This window comes from Crocodylus porosus, unplaced genomic scaffold (assembly GCF_001723895.1).
Source record: "Crocodylus porosus isolate Cpor-Errol unplaced genomic scaffold, CroPor_comp1, whole genome shotgun sequence".
NCBI classification, from domain to species: domain Eukaryota; kingdom Metazoa; phylum Chordata; order Crocodylia; family Crocodylidae; genus Crocodylus; species Crocodylus porosus.
Window position 1 is genome coordinate 123665770 of NW_017728886.1, and position 18056 is coordinate 123683825.

An 18056-nucleotide genomic window follows, 5' to 3' on the forward strand; every position below is an offset into this window, starting at 1 on the left:
TGGGATTCCTAGAATTTTATTTACATAGTATTGCCTTTTATTTCTATCTTGTTTTGGAAGGGGGGGTTGTTTTCACTTTTGTTTTAACCTCATTTTTGTCTCTCTTTTTTTTGTGGTTTTGGGTTTTTGGTGTAGTGTTTTAATTTTTTTGGGGGGGGGTGTTGTTTCCTTAATGTTTTTGTTTAATCTTTGTCTGGCCAGAGCTTGTGTTATTTCTTCTCTTGGAAGTAGGAGAGTTTATGATTTTTACTATATTTTTATACTATTTTGTGTTTATTTTTTGGCTTTTTCCCCTCCTAGTTTTTCCCCCTCATCTGGGAAAGATTTTGAATTTTCCCCCATCTTCTGCAAGCTTCTCTTATTTTTCATTTTGCATGTTGTTTTTCTTACCCTTTTCTATTGTGGGGTATGCTTTTCTCTAATTTATTTTTTCAGTTTTACTTCCCTTTCCCAAGTCATTGCTTCATGTGGTTCTGTTGTATTTTTAATCTGTTTTTCTTTTTTCTATTTCAGTTTTCCTAAATTGCTTTTTCATAATTCCCACCCTCCTTGTTCTTTTTTCTTGTTGTTTGTTCTGGTTTTGTCTATACATCCTGTTTTCTCAGACTGTTGTTCTTCTGCATCTGTTTATTGCTCATTTTTATTCCCTATGTGTTTTTATTGATGTGTTCATTTCCATCATATTTTGGAGCTTACTTATTTTCATATGGCTTCTTGTATATGTTTCTTGTGGACTTCCCATTTTTTCAGTGTCTATTTTCATGTGATTTTTCAAATTTTGTGTTTCACTCTACAAGGTGGTCTACTCCATATCTCATTCTCACCTCCTCTGATATTCTTGTTCATCTAATTTGTGTGCACTTTTTGAGGGATTTCTTTTTTTTTCTGTCATTTATTCTAGTATTTTGCTCCCCTTATTGTGTTGTTCCTTTTTTCATTCTGCCTTTTTTGTCTGGCTTTGACCCTTATTTCTTGTTTTTTGGCTTTTTTTTGTGCAACTCCTTCAAACTTTTTCTGTATATTTTGTAAGATTTTCACTCCTTTATGTATTTTATGAAGCATTTTAATTTTCTTAGCGCTTTGCCAGCTTTATATTTTTTATTAGTTTATCAGGTTGTTTGCCTCTCATATTTTCATAATTGTGTTTTACTCCATTGTGTGTTATATTGCTTCCAACATAGCCTGCTTCATTTATCTAGTTTTCCTTCCACTTTTGGGGACTTTCATATTTTCTAAATATTCTTGTTCCTTGTTTTTCCTGTTAGATTTTTGTGCTTTTTAATTCTGTTTTCATTTCTCATGTTTCAGATATAGTTTTACACCTTTTGTTATTTTGTAGAGAAAAGTATTGCAAAGGACATATTTGTTTTAATTATTTTCATCTGACTTACACATTTTCTTGTGCTGTTAGCATTCTTCTAGTCTTTCTTTGATTCTATTTTTTTTTTTGCAATTAGTGTATGTGTCTAAACACCTGCCTGCTATTGTGTATAGGCTTTGTCTATTTTTCCCCTTTTGTTTTCCTCATTTTCCTCACTCTTGTTCTGTATGGTTTGCTCCTTTTGTGTGTGTGGGAATGTGTTTTTCATCACCTCCTACTGAGACTGATACACTGAAACAGTGGAACTGCTTGCAATGCTCTACAGTCTGACAAGCTACATGGCAATGGGAGTGTTACTTTTAGCAAGGGAACCTATGGTAAACAGCTTGAAGAGGAGAGGACAAGGAAAACAAAGTGCCAGCTCCCCATATTTGCAAGTTGGGCAGGAACCTGACCATCTCACCTTTTGTGAAAGCGTATTCTCGGTGCAGGAGAGGGAAGATCCCACCTAACTCAATGATGAAGCCTTAGATCAGTAAGCAAAGCCTAAGTGATGGCAGGCATCAAGCACACCATTGCTTCACCTAAAAACTGGTATCATTTGAAGAGGATTTTCCTCCAAGTTTGTTCCACAAAATGGATAGGATTCTATAATGCTGCCGTAACTCATTTTGAAAGGAAGATTTTACAGAAAACCTTTGGTGCACAGTATGATCCCATAACACAAAAATGGCATGTAAGAACCAAGAATATGTTATATCAATTGTATAAAGACCCAACCCTGACAAAGGAAATTAGAGCACAATGACTACAGTGGCTGGGCAACATAGAAAGAATGGAAGTGATCCAGACACCACAGAAAGTACCGGAGGGGAGAATGCTACCTGAAAGACCAAGATGAAGACGTCGGATGATATAGTGTCAGACCTACAAAAATTAAATATGGATGACTGGGGGATGAAAGCACACAACAGAAGGGAATGGAAGAAGATATGGAAGGCAGCCACAGGCCTCTAGAGCTGATAGTGATAAACTATACGCACACTACACATAATGCTGTAAGTTGGAAAAATCTGTTCAAAGTATAAGAAAGGGGGCATTGGGTATTAATATTCCTAGTGACAGTGAGTGTCCCTGGATGCAAGACTAAATTGTATAAAAAAGGATGGTCAACCCAGAGACCCCAGCTGGGGGAAGAGTTGGCATTCACCTGATTAGCAAGGATTTTAGTTTTCCATTTGTTACAGAAATCTGTGGTGAAACATGTAATCCACATTTGTTCAAGAATTACCATAACTGAGTGAGAGTAGGTTCAGGCTTTATATGAGGAGGCATTACTTTATGGATAGGGCTAACAGGCTCCCAATGGAGGTTGGATAGCTATCTGGCTAGGGTATTATTATCCCAGCACTTGTTCCTGCCCAGGGCACGGGGTCAGACTTGATGATCTGTTCAGGTCCCTTCCGACCCTAGAAACTATGAAAACCATGGCAGTGTCCTGCAATGAGCAGCGCTATTTCTGCTCTCTCTTTTTGCCACAGTTTTTGTCTTTCAATGAATCAGTGGTGGAGGGAGTGAGCTGCTGATTGGCTGAGAGGCAAAAACTGAAGCAAAAATAAGAGAGAGCAGAAATGGTGCCATTTGCCATGGGACACCACTGCACTTTTGGTAGCTTGCAAGGAAAAAAGGGGGTTTTTTGTGTTTTCTAAGCATAGATTTTCTGTTTTTTCCTGCAGAAAACTAGATCTCTGCTGATCAGGAGTGACACTGTACAAGAAGTTAACAGAAGAATAATTATGCAAGACATGATATGTGAAGACAACAATCATTCAGTGATATGCCCCTGCAAATGAATGTAACGAAGAAGAAAAAGAAATTTTATGAGACCCTACAGGCTCTCATTAGTAGAATCCTACAGCATAACATCCCTGTCATGCATAAAGATGCAGCACTAGGGAAAGATATGGTATACATTCAGTGACTCTTTTGGCACATATGGTATTAGTTCACGTAACAGCAACAGGAAACAGCTTATGGACCTTTGCCAACAAATTATCTTGTTGTGGCAAGAACTGATTTTCCTCCCCAAGAGGTTCACAAAGCAACTTGAGGCTCACTAATCAGTCTAGCAAAGAATGAAATTTAAACAAATCAGTTTTGAATTTGTAGAAAGTTTCATTCATCTCTTCAACACATTCACGCAGGGATAGAGAGAGAGAAAGGCAGACGTGCAGCAGCAGGCATCATCTGTGCGCTGCCAGCAGGCAAATGATGCTTAAAATGTTTAAAATTACCTGCAAAAAAAGCAACCAAGAAAATCAGTTCCTCCAGATTTACAGACCTCCCCCCTCAACAAGAAGGGCATTTCAACTTTTTCACATACGCTTTCCATCTGGAAAGATTTGACGACGCAGAAAAGGCTTTGAGGAACATGAAAACACACATGTTGAGAGAGCTGAGAACAACATATTGGGATTTTCCAAAGGGTAGGAAAGGAAAATATGTTACAAAGACCATGTGGGATGCTAGTCAGAAGACAACTGATGAAGCCAAACTTTCTCATTGCTAATGGGCAAGAAGAAATTATGGGAAGACTGCTAGCTGAGCTTGCATATCAATAAATGCTCATTCATCTCACCTTGCTGAACATTCTACGTGTGATTTTTGGGACAGGCATAAAATTCCTCAGATCTCAACTGTGCCATTAGTTTACCATCTACAAAGAGCCTCAGCATATTGCAGTCCCTGGAAAACATAATCTTTTGATTCAAGCAACCCATAAGTGACAGTTCTTACTGATGGGACAGGAAGCACAGCTTCTTCTGAGACTTGTGCTCATTTTACCAATATGACTCCAGGAAGGCCTGATGCTTCACTAGTCCCCTCACAGTCTAGGGCTGTGCAAAGTAAGGCACCTCTGGAATCTATGAATGCTCCAAAACCTTTTGACTCCTTATGTTGAAATGCAAGTCAGAGCGGTTCTGTCCAACTCATGCCCATGCCCCTTGACTCTGCTCAAAGTAGATCGCCAAAGGCTGCTTCTGCAAGATGCCACTTCAAATGGAGGTATTAATTCATGGCTGTAACTACTTAAGCTACTAAGACAGAGACTTGGCTGCCTGTACCCAGTATTCACCTAGTAACTCACCCCTTTACAAAATCTGTATGAAGTGCAGGAGGCCTTCAACCAGTAGCTTGAGGGAAGGAGAGAGGCTGTAGCAGTGGCTGGTAGTGCTGCCATAATTAGCACAGCAAGAGCTGGCACTGCCCCTTGCCTGCAACGTCTTTGGAGGGTGACAGTTACCCGCATCCAGGCAAACACCAAACACCTTCTACCTGAAGCCACATCCTACTATCATCCTGCACCTGCCTAACTAGTTGATGAGAAGTTTTTTTTCTGGTGGTTGGTGTCCTATGTATACTTTCACAGGTCACAGGAACAGTGGCTAGGATGGGTCACCATGAGTCAGGAGAAGAACGGTAACAGCAGCGAGCTAATCCTTGTCTCATTGTGGAGACTACGATTGAGTTGTAAGAAACCTGGCACTCTGCACTTTACTGGACCACCTGACAACACGGATGCATGAATCTTCCACAAAGGACCATGATGTCCTGCAGCATAGTCAAGAAAGGGAACAAGTATTTCCCTGCAACTGGAGTTCTTTGAGATGGACTATTCAAACGCATAAACTCAGTGAGGGTGCACATACCTCAACCAAATTTAGAGACTGACTTTACCTTCATATTCTCCATGTAGTGTACCCTTGCCTACCCTTTCATAGTCTATTTCAAGGACAAGAGGGAACAGACCACAACTGAAAAAAGAACTAACAACAGCTGATTCCATGGATCTACATGTCAGGCTAATAGAGATAGAGGGAGAGTTTTTTAGCTGTGGATGAATCACCAAATCATTAGGGATCATACAGAAGGTCATAACTATTTTAGAGGGTAATAGAGCTGGTGAATGAAATGAAGCCAGCAAAGGGAGACCAAATTCTCCACATCTGGAAGGAGCAAGTACTGGGTGACTTTCTCCAGGCAACACCTTTCAGTCCATGATGGACCATGATGACAAATTCTGCCTAATTTGTCAAGAGTGACTTCGGTGAAAGGAAAGTCATGGTGATCTGCAAAAACCTGTACCAGATGTCTTTCCTGAAAGCTTAGTTCTACCTAGAAGCAGCAAGTTAAATAAGTTAATACTAATTCACAAGGCCATTGAGACGTGGACATTCTCTACTAAGCATCTAAAATGTAACCCAGGACCTTTTTCACCATTTTCCTTTTCTCTCTTCATGTCAAAATGTGTCACATCTTAATTTGTAATACCAAGTATACAAGGTCAAGATAACGGGCTTGGTTCTCCATACCCTGCACAGTGAACAGTCACTTGCACCTATAAAAAGTGTGTATAAAACAGATATAACTCATTCCCAGATCAGAATTTTACATTCGCTTTGTATAACCGTAACTGCTCAAGGTGCAAGGCAGTAGAGAATCAAGTTCCATCTCATTACCTGTTCTGAGAAACAATTTGCACAAAACCTCTGGCGTTTTGTTTATACATTGATCCTTAACAGCAATAAACCTTGCTTGTATAAACTCTTCACGTTAAAAACTAGTGGAAAATGTTTTCATGCATCTTCTTGTTAAGCAATGGGAGCGTCTACACGAGACGTTTACTATGGAGTTGCCTTAGTTCTGCAGCAAAATGTCAGTGTCTACATGTGCGATACTATTAGGATGGAGTAAAACAATTGACCCTGCCATAGGATAGCACTGCCAGACACAAGTACTATCCTACAGTGGAGTTAACTTCACTGCAATGCACGTACAGACACTGACAAGGTTGGCTGGGGCATGAGGATGATTCAGTGTGGGGGCTGCATGCTGGCTAGCCCCCTGAGCTTGGCGGTACACCCCCTGCAGAAAGCACTGCCCATGCTGCCTGCGGGCGATCGCTGCTCGCCACCCTGCCCCCCCACTGCTGGTGGCATCTGTGGGCAGTCCCCAATTGCTGCTGGTCTATGGGTGGTCGCCGATCACTGATCGGCTCTCACCCCCTGCCCCCACTGCTGACACCACTGTGGCCGTCTGCAGGAGGTTGCTGTTTGCTGCCACCTGCGGGAGCTTGTCTGGCCCCCCACAGCCTCCAGGGGTGCATGGTGTTCATGCTAATACTTACTGTTATTATTCTGCTGCTTTAGCAGCCATTGAAGACAAAGATGAGTGTTTTGGTGTAAGAACCAAAAAGTTAGCATCCACAACACTTTTTAACCTGACTTTATTATGAGGAATGCATAATTGGCAGAGTCTCTGAGTATCTCTTGTCACTTCCTTTAAAATTTTTTAAATCATAGGCCCACACAGTGTCTATTCCCTCTCCAGTAGTATAATCTGGCATCCAATGTGGGAAAGGAAAGCGGCAGGCAATGACTCTGGCATCATACTCGAGTTCATCTTCAAGCTTTTTCTCCAACTGTGGCATCTGCAGAACAACAACAAAAGCCACTGAGCGGGTAAGACAGAAGCATTCTCTCTTGAATTATTTTAAACGCCTGAGACAAATCCAAGGTTTAAAGATCTCTGTTTTAGTCCTTGGAAGCTTTTATGATGCAGAATCACATTCTTCCTAGCTAGCTTTTCATTTACTCTGATGCTTAACATTTACATACATTTTTATAATTTATGATCATTTTAAGTAAGAGCTAGATCATCCCCTAGGCAAGAAATCTGAGTTTGAGGGGAAAAAAACCTGCACTATTGGATTCCTCTTTCAGCCTACAGCCCTGGGAAGGGTAAGTCCTTCTGTTATGTCCCAGGTTCCATGTCCCTCCCATGTCAAGGGAAGGTCAAGGTCTTTAGTGTTCCCATGATGGCTCTTAAAACAGTCGATGCTTCTCTGATACCTCTGACCCCAAGTTAATATAAATTGGGCTGTGGTTACTATGTGAATAAATATTGACTTACATCTGAATAAGCAATGGTGTAGAGAAATCAATCACCTTGGCCCCAAACTGTCACCATGTGCAACAATACCACAGGACCAGCATGCACCACTCCTTTTACAAGTACAACCCCAGGGCTAGGGCTCCACCCAGTCCTACTCCCATCCATTTGTAGAAGACTGGGCAGATAATCAAACCCAAAGAAAAAAAGACTGCCTTACTAGCACAAAACTATGGTTCAGCTACCTGGTCATTTTGTGTCCTAGAGCATAGAGGCTAATTTTTATTACAATTCAGGAAACAGATGATGATGTTATGCTGACATACAATAATGTACAACTGTTTAAGCAATTTTTTAGTGTATGAAAAGATATTTCTCTCAAAACATATTTGTAGATGTGAGATTAACAGCCTAATTGTGTTCAACAAAAATATTTTTTCATGCACCGTAAATTACTTGCCTCTTATTTTCTAAAAATTACTATAGTATCAAAAGAAAGATAAGTAATACATACATATATAATGCATCTTAGAAAGCCACTGCCTGAATTAAAGACTGTGTTAAAAGAAACCAAAAGTTTCTTACAAACACAATAGACAAGGTTTTATACAGAACTCTTCATGTCATCAGTGGCAGGCAGACATTCTTTCCCCAGCTCCAAAAAACCAAAACAACAAAAACACTATCAAAAGTTGCAAATAGTTTCTACTGTCAAAACCTTGAAAGCACATTCTGCAGCTGCAGAATAACTTTAATGTATCATTCTTTTAAAAGATAAATTGAAGTTTCAAAAAGATCATTCTCTTTGAGGCACTGATATTCACAGACTTACCACAGATTACTTTAAAATATTTAAGCATTCTGTATTCCAATTTTGTTCAAACAAAGAAGGCCTGTAAATATCTGTGCTACTATTCTTTTATTTTCTGATCATTTTGCTTATTTAACATTGACTTCGATATCTCAGGCTGAGCTAACATAAACCTCAAAATGAAAAGAGCCAATTCTGCTACACACATTACACATAAATAAATAAACAAGTCTTAACATACAAAAATGCAAAACACTGGCACGATCCATCAATTTCAGGCATAATTACACTGAAGTATTTTGAAAATCAGTCACTGTATTATATTGTAACTATAACTCCAATCCTTTAACTGGAACTGGCCTATACTAGTAAAATGAAATGTCTCAACAATATTAACTGTTTAGATCTTTTTTCAAAGATGCATGCTGCATATGTGCACTTTGGGGGCTTTCTTTTTTTTTTTTTTTTACACACACTGAATATGTACTATACTATATTAATATTGTCAAAATTTCTATTTTTTTAAACCCTCCTTTACTACAAATGTAATGTTTTTTTACTTTGACCAAATCCTACATAGCACTATCAAACCTGTACCTTTACAGAAAGCTTGCATGAATGGATGGATGGATCATTCAGTGTATCCCAGGGATCATTAAATCCAGACTGTGCAAGTTAGTTATAAATGTCAAATGGCAAAACTAAGGCAGCTGACAGTCATTCAGTTAAAGGCAGGATGGGATCTGATGTGTGATCCCAACAATTGCACCTCTTCCATGTCACATATACATGGCAGGACAGGCAATTTTGGGATCAGAGATCAAATCCCAAGAGCATCCACCTGGCAGTACAGTGGGAGACCAGGATCATGATCCCAAGCTCCCTTTGCACTGGCAAAGGTGCCTGGCAATCAACAGTTTGTCAGGGGGCTCTGGGAAGCCACCAAGCTAGTTGTATAACGTTGTGGCTGGTTTCACTTTTTGTTGTGTCATTAATTGTATGAACATCTGACCAACTACACTTTAAGGCACGATTAACAGGGTTCATGAACAACATGTGCCCCTGGAGGCTGGCGGGGCATGGCAACTGCCCACAGGCAGCAGCAAGTTGCAACCGGCTGCAGGCACTGCCAGCACCATCAGCAGCGCTTGTCTCAGGGGGTGCATATGCACCTCCCATGCATCGCCAATAACTGAGTTAAGTGCATCTTAAGTGTAACACCTTCCAGGGGCCTAAGTAACATGTTTATGGCTTTTGTCTAGCCCAACACTACTTACAAGATATATTCACCTATACAAAAGAGATGGAGAAAATAAGTCAGAGGTTCAAAAGCTAGGTCCAATCATACAAAATGATGAGACTCCCAACTCCACTCTGACATCAGAGCAGGTTGTGAGAAGTCCTAAGTTCTTCATATGTTTGAGCCCATTGCATATGTGGCAAGAATTACAAACACACAAAAACTAAAAGCCCAATCCTAAGTGTGCTCTTATTCCACTCTGCTCAAGTCCCCAATAAACAGGTAATGCAGAAGGTATATGGGCCTTAGGGCTAAGATGATAGTATGTTACAAAAGCAGTAGCTTTAATGTTTCTTCAAGGACTTAGCAAAGCGGAATAAGACCACACTTATGTCCCTAACAGGTGGAATATGATCATGCCCTAATTACTTTGACTGGAAGTATTTTACACAAGGTTTGTGGAAGTAAAATTTTTTTTCTTTTTTTTTTTCCTTTTTGTAAAGGCTGCGGCACTTTCCTCTACTACTGAAACTGATCAAATAACCCAATGGCCATTTTGCACCATATTAGGCCCCTACTAATTAAAAACTACATAACAAATGTTTTCATTCAGTTGGATGACATTTGCTGTTCTGTGCAACTGTTTTCTTCTAATTTACCATGTTGTCTGTCTTCATCTGCACGTTCGCCCTCGGGGATTCTGCAATGCGGCTGCAGAATTTCTAACTGCAGATTCATAGCTGTACCAGCAAGTGAACCAGACAGTGATCATGATATCACTCAGTACAAGGGTGCCCTAATTTTTTCACACATTAACTGCAAAGACAACCACTACACTATGGTCTTGTCAAAATCATGCAACCAAACACTTGGTATTGTAAGTCAAAGATATGTTTGGAACAAAGGCTTCTAGTGCCCTCTCCTGGAACAAAAATTACCACTACAGTAAACCAACCAATATAGGTCTATATCTCAGCCTCCTGGGAACAAATGCAATAAAACTTCTGGAACACATTCAAATATTGAAGAGACATTTCCTTTCAATATGCTAACAAAAGTGAAAATAAAATTTAATTATAAGCTACATAATTATCAAAATGAGAGCATTGTGGCCGGTGCTTTAGTCAGATAAACCTTTAGTACTACAGCCTTCAAGAACAAAGAGGACAAACAGAAGGAAGATATTGCTATATTTCTTCCTGCAACTCCTTGTTAATGTTGCAACAATATTTTATCACAGATTATTCCCATTACAGACTACATGTCTAGGCCATATCAGTATGATACAAAGCTCTTCATACATTCCATCTCACTGAGACAGCTCAAAAAAAAAAAAGCATTTATGGGGAAATGAAATGGGGGTTTTTGAAATGTGTTTAAAGCACATAAAAGACAATTCTCTAATACAGTGTTTATTTTAAAATGAGAGGAATTTTAGTATAAAAAATCCAACAACACTTGGGGGAAAAAAAATGTAAAAAATTAACATGAAGTTTGACAACATCCATGTAGTATACCACAAAATTGGTTGCTTTCTTGCAATACCATTTTCACAATATTAAACAGCAATATAATTTCAGAAAGAGGCTGATGTTTCTGAGTGATAGACAACTTCCTCTAAAAATAAAAAAATAATTTCCCTGTATAATCTACAAACTAGTAATCATACTAAAAGCACCCCATCCTGCTAATCTTTACAAATGTATTTGAGGGTTTTTTCAATGCTACTAAATGAGGTGTTTTCACATTCTGAAGAATGCATGAACAGAATATTGAACTTTGATTTTCAGCCAACCAGTCCACAGAACTGAGCTAAAATTAGTCACTGCTCATCTTACTTGAAAATTATCTTACTGAAAAATCTGAAGAACAATCAATTTCAACTGAACATTTCATTAATTTTTCCAAGTAATTAAAGATGCATGTAGAAGGTCACAGCATTAATGTTCTAAACTGTATTGAAATGTGGATTGTGAGAGGCACTGAACTGAAGTTTCAGAAGCACACTTAAATACTTGAGATTTATATTTTGTTCACAAGCTTCAAGTTGTAGCAGCAGGATGCAATATATCTTAATAATTATTAAATACTAATAATCCAAAATCCATTATGCTGTTAAAATAAGTAACTGAATGTCAAATGTACTACACTAAGTGGGCTCATTTTCTAAATCAATATAGCAATTTCAACTGGTTTAGTGTAAGACTACTATAGACAGTTAAAGATAAGTTAAAAAAAAAACAGAGAGACTTACCATCTGAGGTACCCCAAATATAACAACATTTGTATACTGGGAAAATCTAACCTATAAAAAAATTACAAATATGTTTATTATGCAGGATATGTATAATCTAAGATGATACCAAAATTATTAGCCCACCTATTCATTCCCTTGCCCCAGGGACTAGGACAACAAACCATGTAGAAGCCGTTACAGCAGCTTTAGGCCACTTAAAGATTTCCCTCCACACTAGGTAGCTTTGCAGACTGTGCCCCAGACTGGCTCTACGTGCCACCTGTAGCACACAACTCAGACTAGCCCCATGCATCATGTGCCACACGGTGGGCTGAGGCAAAGGGCAGTGTGTGCTACATGCAGTGCCCAGGTCTGGAGTCGGCATGCATACTGCAAATAGCACACAGGGCAGTCCAGGGCACGCATGCTGCATACATGTCTGAACTGGATCAGCCCTGCATGATGGATCTGACATGTTGGATTTGCATGGGCCTGATTTAACTCATTCAGCCATGTTTAATTTCAAGGTTACTGTTTTCAAATTTGCTCCTTGCTTCTGTCTGCTCAGGAAGAGAAGCATTAATGAGAGGTGGAAGGGACTGCCAGGGGAAAAAGATGGGAGGATACAGATAGTTAAAGGGCTACTTGACTACATAGATTTATTTTCCCTGCTCTGAATGTGGGAGGGGGAAAAATTCAAGGCAAACCTCTGATCATTCAATTCTACACCTGGAAAATTGTAACAAATTTATAAAATGTCCATATATAGAACATAATTATTGGGAGGCCGCCTAATAACTAGGGTCGTCTTCTATTTGAGTAAATGCAGTAATTAAATGATCGTATATTGTTTTCAAATAATACAACGTACCTATATGTATGCACGCATACATACATCCACACACACAACTCCATATTCTACGGTATTTAGAAGTTGTAAAAAAAACTTATGATTTACAGCTGATTGAAAAACAATGTGACCATCTAAGTTTACCACATAATGCATGCATGCATAATTTGGTAACCTTATCTTTCATATTTCCCAACTTTTGGATGCTTAAATTAACCACGTTAAAAAACCCAAGCTAAAATAATGTTAACAGACTATCACAAACAGCTGTATATTTTTCTTTAAAATGTAAAAATTTAAATTTAAAAATCCTTTTTTTTTAAATTCACCAGTCAATTTATTTTGTACTTTGGTTTCTATAGGTAATTTTTTAAACCAATGCATACCTTCCATAAATCTGAAATGTAAAATTTGGCATCGTGATGCACACCTTCCCTCCAAGCACAGTATCTGGAGTACCAGACTAGCCAGGGATTTAATTCATAACCAACAGCTCTGAATCCTTCTTTTGCAGCTGCTATCACCTACAAAGAAACAAAAAAGAATCTTTATTAAGGACCAGAGCAAGTTATAGCATGCCACTGTTTAAACCAAAATTGTGCTTACTTCAAGTAAGCACATAAGAGAAAAATGTAATTTTATTCAGAGCAGAAATCAAGGAGTCCTTTATTTTTGTCTATTTTCAGGACTGGAGCTTTCATTTAGAAGTTTTTACATGCAAGCTTAATTTTACTGCCTTGACTATTTCCACTGAAATAAATTAAAACATTCCTCTTTATAAATTAAGTACACAAGTACATTTGCAAGATTGGTGTGCAAATCCAGAACACTGCCATGACTTTTGCACATATTTAAGAATGCAACTAGCATTGGTGCCTTGCCTATAAACTGGTATGGACAAAAAGCAGTGAAGCAGAGTATATGTGCCTGTGCTCATCTACAAACACAGGTGGTGTCCCAGCCGCCTGCGGAGGGTTTAGATTGAGAGTGTGGTTGGGGGTAGAAAGGTAAGAAAGATTTACTGATGTAAAAAAACACAACTACACGTAATAACAAGACAGACGACGACAGACAAAAGCAATTCACGTTGGCAACTTATCGGCAGTCCCTCTGATGCCTGAGACACAGTAAACTTCTCTTTCCACAAAGCTCAGTGAGGTTAGGCGTCCCCGAGCAATGCTGAGGGGAGGACCCTGGAATGCAGTTCTTGGGCTCCTCGAGGTCCACGGGCCCACTGATCCAGGCAATAGCTAACGAATCCTTTTCACAGAGCTGCATCTTCCTTCTGAATGGTTTCCAAATATTTCAGCTAATTTATAGCTTCTGAAGGACACTGATTGTGTATGACCACTTAGATTCCTTTTTCTTCAACTGTTCAGACTGACCAATAGCAGTACGGGCCTTGCATTTCTTTGGTGAGGTAATTTTAACTGTGCCACAGGGCCTTACTACTCTAGGCTTTGCTAGATTTACTAGGCCTTACTTTACACAAGGCCTCACTACATTTTAAACTATAATTAGGTTTTTAGCAACAACTTACAGCTTAGTATCTAAACAAATACATAAAAACATTTGGTCTACTCTTCATAGAGCCTTCAGCAAGCACTGTTATCACACAGACATACTTTTCAGCTGCCACGGGGGACCTGGAACCTCAAAGGTCATTCAGGTGTCTAACTCCCATTGATTTCAATCATTGGGAGTTAGACACATAAATTACTTCTGAGAATCTGGGACAATGCACTTAACACAGAAAGTGCCAAAGTAAATAGTTTTTACTACGGTCCTTTTCTATTACAGGTAATTACACAGTATCGTTGTCATGAATAGCATACCACTGTTTCAATTTTAATAATGGATGTACGATTTAAAAATTATGATTGTCAGCCTGCTTTTGTTAAGCAAAGTAGTCTAGATTCTAAATTTTAAAATATGTAAAACTGCTCACCTGCTTCACTAATACGCTACTGGTTGCAGGTTATATTCTACTCATCATAATAATAAGTAATCTCAATAAATCCTAATTAAAATGAGTAAGGAAAGCATGCTTTGGTATTTAGTATAAATAATTTCTAGCTCCTGCAGCTTTACATGAAAAAAACATTGTAGGTCCCACACATAAATAAAGCCATGCACTCATGTTCTGATTATTCAGAGATCAGACATAAAACAATATAAGATTAATGAGATTATATGGTAATACCATGTACAACTTGCAAGAAGTATGAAATACAGGTTTGACAAGTATTTTAGTGCCTGCCTCATGAAAATTTTGATTAGGAATTCTGTATGACAAAATTATAGGAATATAGAGTAGGAAAAGGAGCAGATATTTTTGTTTATGAATAAAACTGGTCAAATAGCATTCAAGTCACATAATCTAATAATTTTGTCACATTTCCACGATAGCATTTGAAGAATCTTATTCTCGCAATCTGCCCAATGGTACTCCTAGGTAAATGAACAACAGCCTGAAGTTTGTGACCTGCACACTTAAGAACAGCTTCACCAGTTTTGGGCTGGATCCACGAAGGGAATAAAGTATGGTAACACACATCATCATGGCCTTCTTTTGAAGTGTCTGGCACCTGGAACGTGATTCACAACCCTGAGTTAGGTACTCAGATTCCCCATGCAGCATGTGGGGAGACTTAGGTGCCTAAGAATAGGATTCACAACAAGCAGCATGCTGATTTGGGGGCACAAAACAAGCCAATGGGTTTGTGGGTTTGAACCACTTCAGGTCAAGCAAAACACTGAATCCAGGTTTCCCATTTCCTGGAAGAGCACCCTAACCTCATAGCTGTTAAAGGCAAGCACTGCTACCATTTTCATTCAGAATGATCATAGCTTCTGCGTTTTGCCCTGAATGCAATGCTATGCATGTTCACCATGTTCCCAGTAGACCTACTGGATCAGACCCCACAGGCAACTTATAAACTGTCTAATTGGTGAATCCCTGTTCAACATAGGCATGAAATAGGCACAAAATGGTCAACCCTGCCAAAATGAACATAGTTCTGGGCATATGCAATGGCATAACTTTAGGCAATTTAGGAACTTTGAAGAAAACTTTGGCACCTATGGACTTTGGGGAGCCTAAGCAGTTAGGAAGGGGTTTTGTGAATCATATTTTGGCACTTAAATTCTACACAAGGCTCATTAGAGCTTCTTCTTGTGGATCTGGGCCTTTTTTGAAAATTTCTAGGGTTGAGGGGGACAAAGTTGCAACATAATATCATGCACAAAATTTAGGATATTTAGAGCACTCACAATTCGTCCATCTCCACTACCAATATCGACCAGAGATCCATTTCTGCATTGTAACATTTTCAGAACATTTTCAGTCTGAGTTGAAGTTGCAGGAACAAAAGGCAGGCAAATTTTTCTCAGTGCTGGAGTTATGAAGGGAGTGACAACAGCATAGAGTGCTACCAGTGTCCCACCAACAACACCAGTAACCAGCAATCCCCAGTTCTTTTTTCTTGAATTGTCATTATCAAAATTCATATTCTAAGATGTCTTGTGGATGGCTATCTTGCTTCAACATTGACAAAGAGAAACTGAAAAAAAGGAAAAACATATGTAACAACTTATTTGAAACCAGAAATATGTCACCATTTTAATAGGCAAGTGCTTGCTGATGATACCAAGATATTTGAAAAAACATGAGTTCATAATAAAACTTCCATTTCCTCTGAACCGGAGATAAATTCCCAAATCATATTAACAAAAGATGAAACTGTCTTGGAGAAAATTATAAGGTCCGAATTTAATTTTAACATCTATTCTTCCCACTATATTCTATAATTGTCTTTTCTGCTTCACCTACAACATTCAAATATTAAGCACTAAGGAATCTATTTTCATCTGTGTTTCAGGGAATTTACATGTTTAACTCCCATTAACACAAATAGAAGTTAAGTACATAAATCCCACATACCAAGAAATGAAACACCTACCCTCAAAGGAAAAAAGAAAGAGACTGTTCTTTTTCCTAATGATTACAAACTTTCTACTGAAACTAATATCAGTAGCCTTTCTCTCATCAAAATCCAATTATTTTCTGTTATAAAAGAAGAACTTTTTTTTCTCCTTTTAGGGCAGACATGTTATATTAAGTAACTGAAGTGCAGTGCACAGCTGGATGATAACATTGTGGTTTAAATAGTCATAGTAGTTAGATTAAAACAGTACACAATGATTCTCTTTATCTCATTTGGTTTGTAGTTCTTAGGAGTGCTATGTTTTATGTCACTGCAGTGCAATGCAATACCATGCAGATACCCCAAACTAGCTGTGTTTGTTCTCAAGTCCCAGAGCCAGCAGTGCAGTCATAGATTTCATAGACATTAGGGCTGGAAGGGACCTTGGAAGATCATCGAGTCCAGCCCCCTACCAAAGAAGCAGGAAGTCAGCTGAGGTCATAGGACCCCAGCAAGATAAGTATCAAAATTTCTCTTGAAGGCATTCAAAGTAGGTGCTTGAACCACCTTGGATGGCAGGATGTTGCAGATCTTGGGGGCTCGGACAGTAAAGAAATTCTTCCTTATGTCCGGCCTGAAACGGTCTTGTAGTAGTTTATGACTGTTTGACCTTGTCATCCCTTGGGGCACTCTGGCGAACAAGTGTTCCCCCAGATCCTGGTGAACTCCCCTGATAAACTTACAGGTGGCCATCAGATCACCCCGAGCCTGCGCTTTTCCAGGCTGAAGAGTCCCATAGCTCTCAGCCTGTTGTCGTAATGTCTGTTTTCCTGACCTCTGATCATGAAGATTAGAGTCACATTGCTGTGGCTGCATAGGGCCAGCTAACAAGTTAAGGAGAAATGTTTATTAACCTCAGCACTACATCCCAGCTAATCGAGGGTTAGCCCTTGCATGCTACACATAGACCAGTAAGAATCCAAACATCAAACATTTTTACACAAAAAGAAGCGCCTGGCGCTATAACGCTTGCAGTTGTATAAGCAGTGAAATCCACATCAGCAATGAGAAAATGGCAGTGGCTCAGTGGTGGAGCCGCATGCGGCCAAGGTGGGAGTGGGGGGAGGCACAGGCACACGCAGCTGCCGGGGCAGCAATGCAGACGGCGGCGGAGCGGAGGGCGCCTTTCCAGCACATCCTGGGGAGGCTGCGGCTGGGAGGACAAGGAGGAGCCCGGACTGGGGCTCCTGTGCGTGGCAGCAGCTCTCCCTGCTCTGCTCCACGCCTCGCTGCAGACATGCTCAGCTGAGCCGAGTCTCTGTTGCAGCCTCTCGAATGCACTGAGGAGCCCCCGCTCCCTCCCACCTCCTGCAAGGCAGAGAGTGGCGGAGGCTGCAAAGCGCTGCACAGGTGTCTCCTGACAAGACACATCTCTCCACCTTTGATTAGTTTCCACTCTGGCTGATATCTTTTCCACATTTGATCTGTCGACTTGCATTATGCTTCTTTCATTATGCAAAAGTGTTTATTTTAGTCAAGTGTTTGGTATTTGGTGTTTGCTGGCCCGCTGGGCAACCCTTGCAAAGCCAGCAGACCAAGGCACTTAAGGGAGCCTACCCCTGCCCCGGCCCTGGCACAATCTGTGGGCAAGGCAAGAGCCCCCAAGGGGACACTTGCCTGCCTGTACACTAATGCCAGGAGCCTGACTTCAAAAAAGCTT

General features: G+C 39.7%; 1 protein-coding gene across 2 annotated transcripts in view; it reads right to left on the minus strand.

The window, feature by feature from the left end:
* Nucleotides 1-6591: 6591 nt before the first annotated feature.
* FAM173B (family with sequence similarity 173 member B) overlaps nucleotides 6592-18056 on the minus strand; it is a 17169-nt gene continuing 5704 nt past the window's right edge. For both annotated transcript variants that reach the window (XM_019541493.1, XM_019541485.1), the window contains exons 2-5: nucleotides 15684-15973; nucleotides 12797-12934; nucleotides 11579-11629; nucleotides 6592-6812 (exon numbers count right to left, since the gene is read on the minus strand). In XM_019541493.1, the coding sequence (XP_019397038.1) occupies nucleotides 6612-6812; nucleotides 11579-11629; nucleotides 12797-12934; nucleotides 15684-15920 (627 nt within the window). In that variant the 5' untranslated portion in view covers nucleotides 15921-15973 and the 3' untranslated portion in view covers nucleotides 6592-6611. The remainder of the gene's footprint in view (nucleotides 6813-11578; nucleotides 11630-12796; nucleotides 12935-15683; nucleotides 15974-18056) is intronic.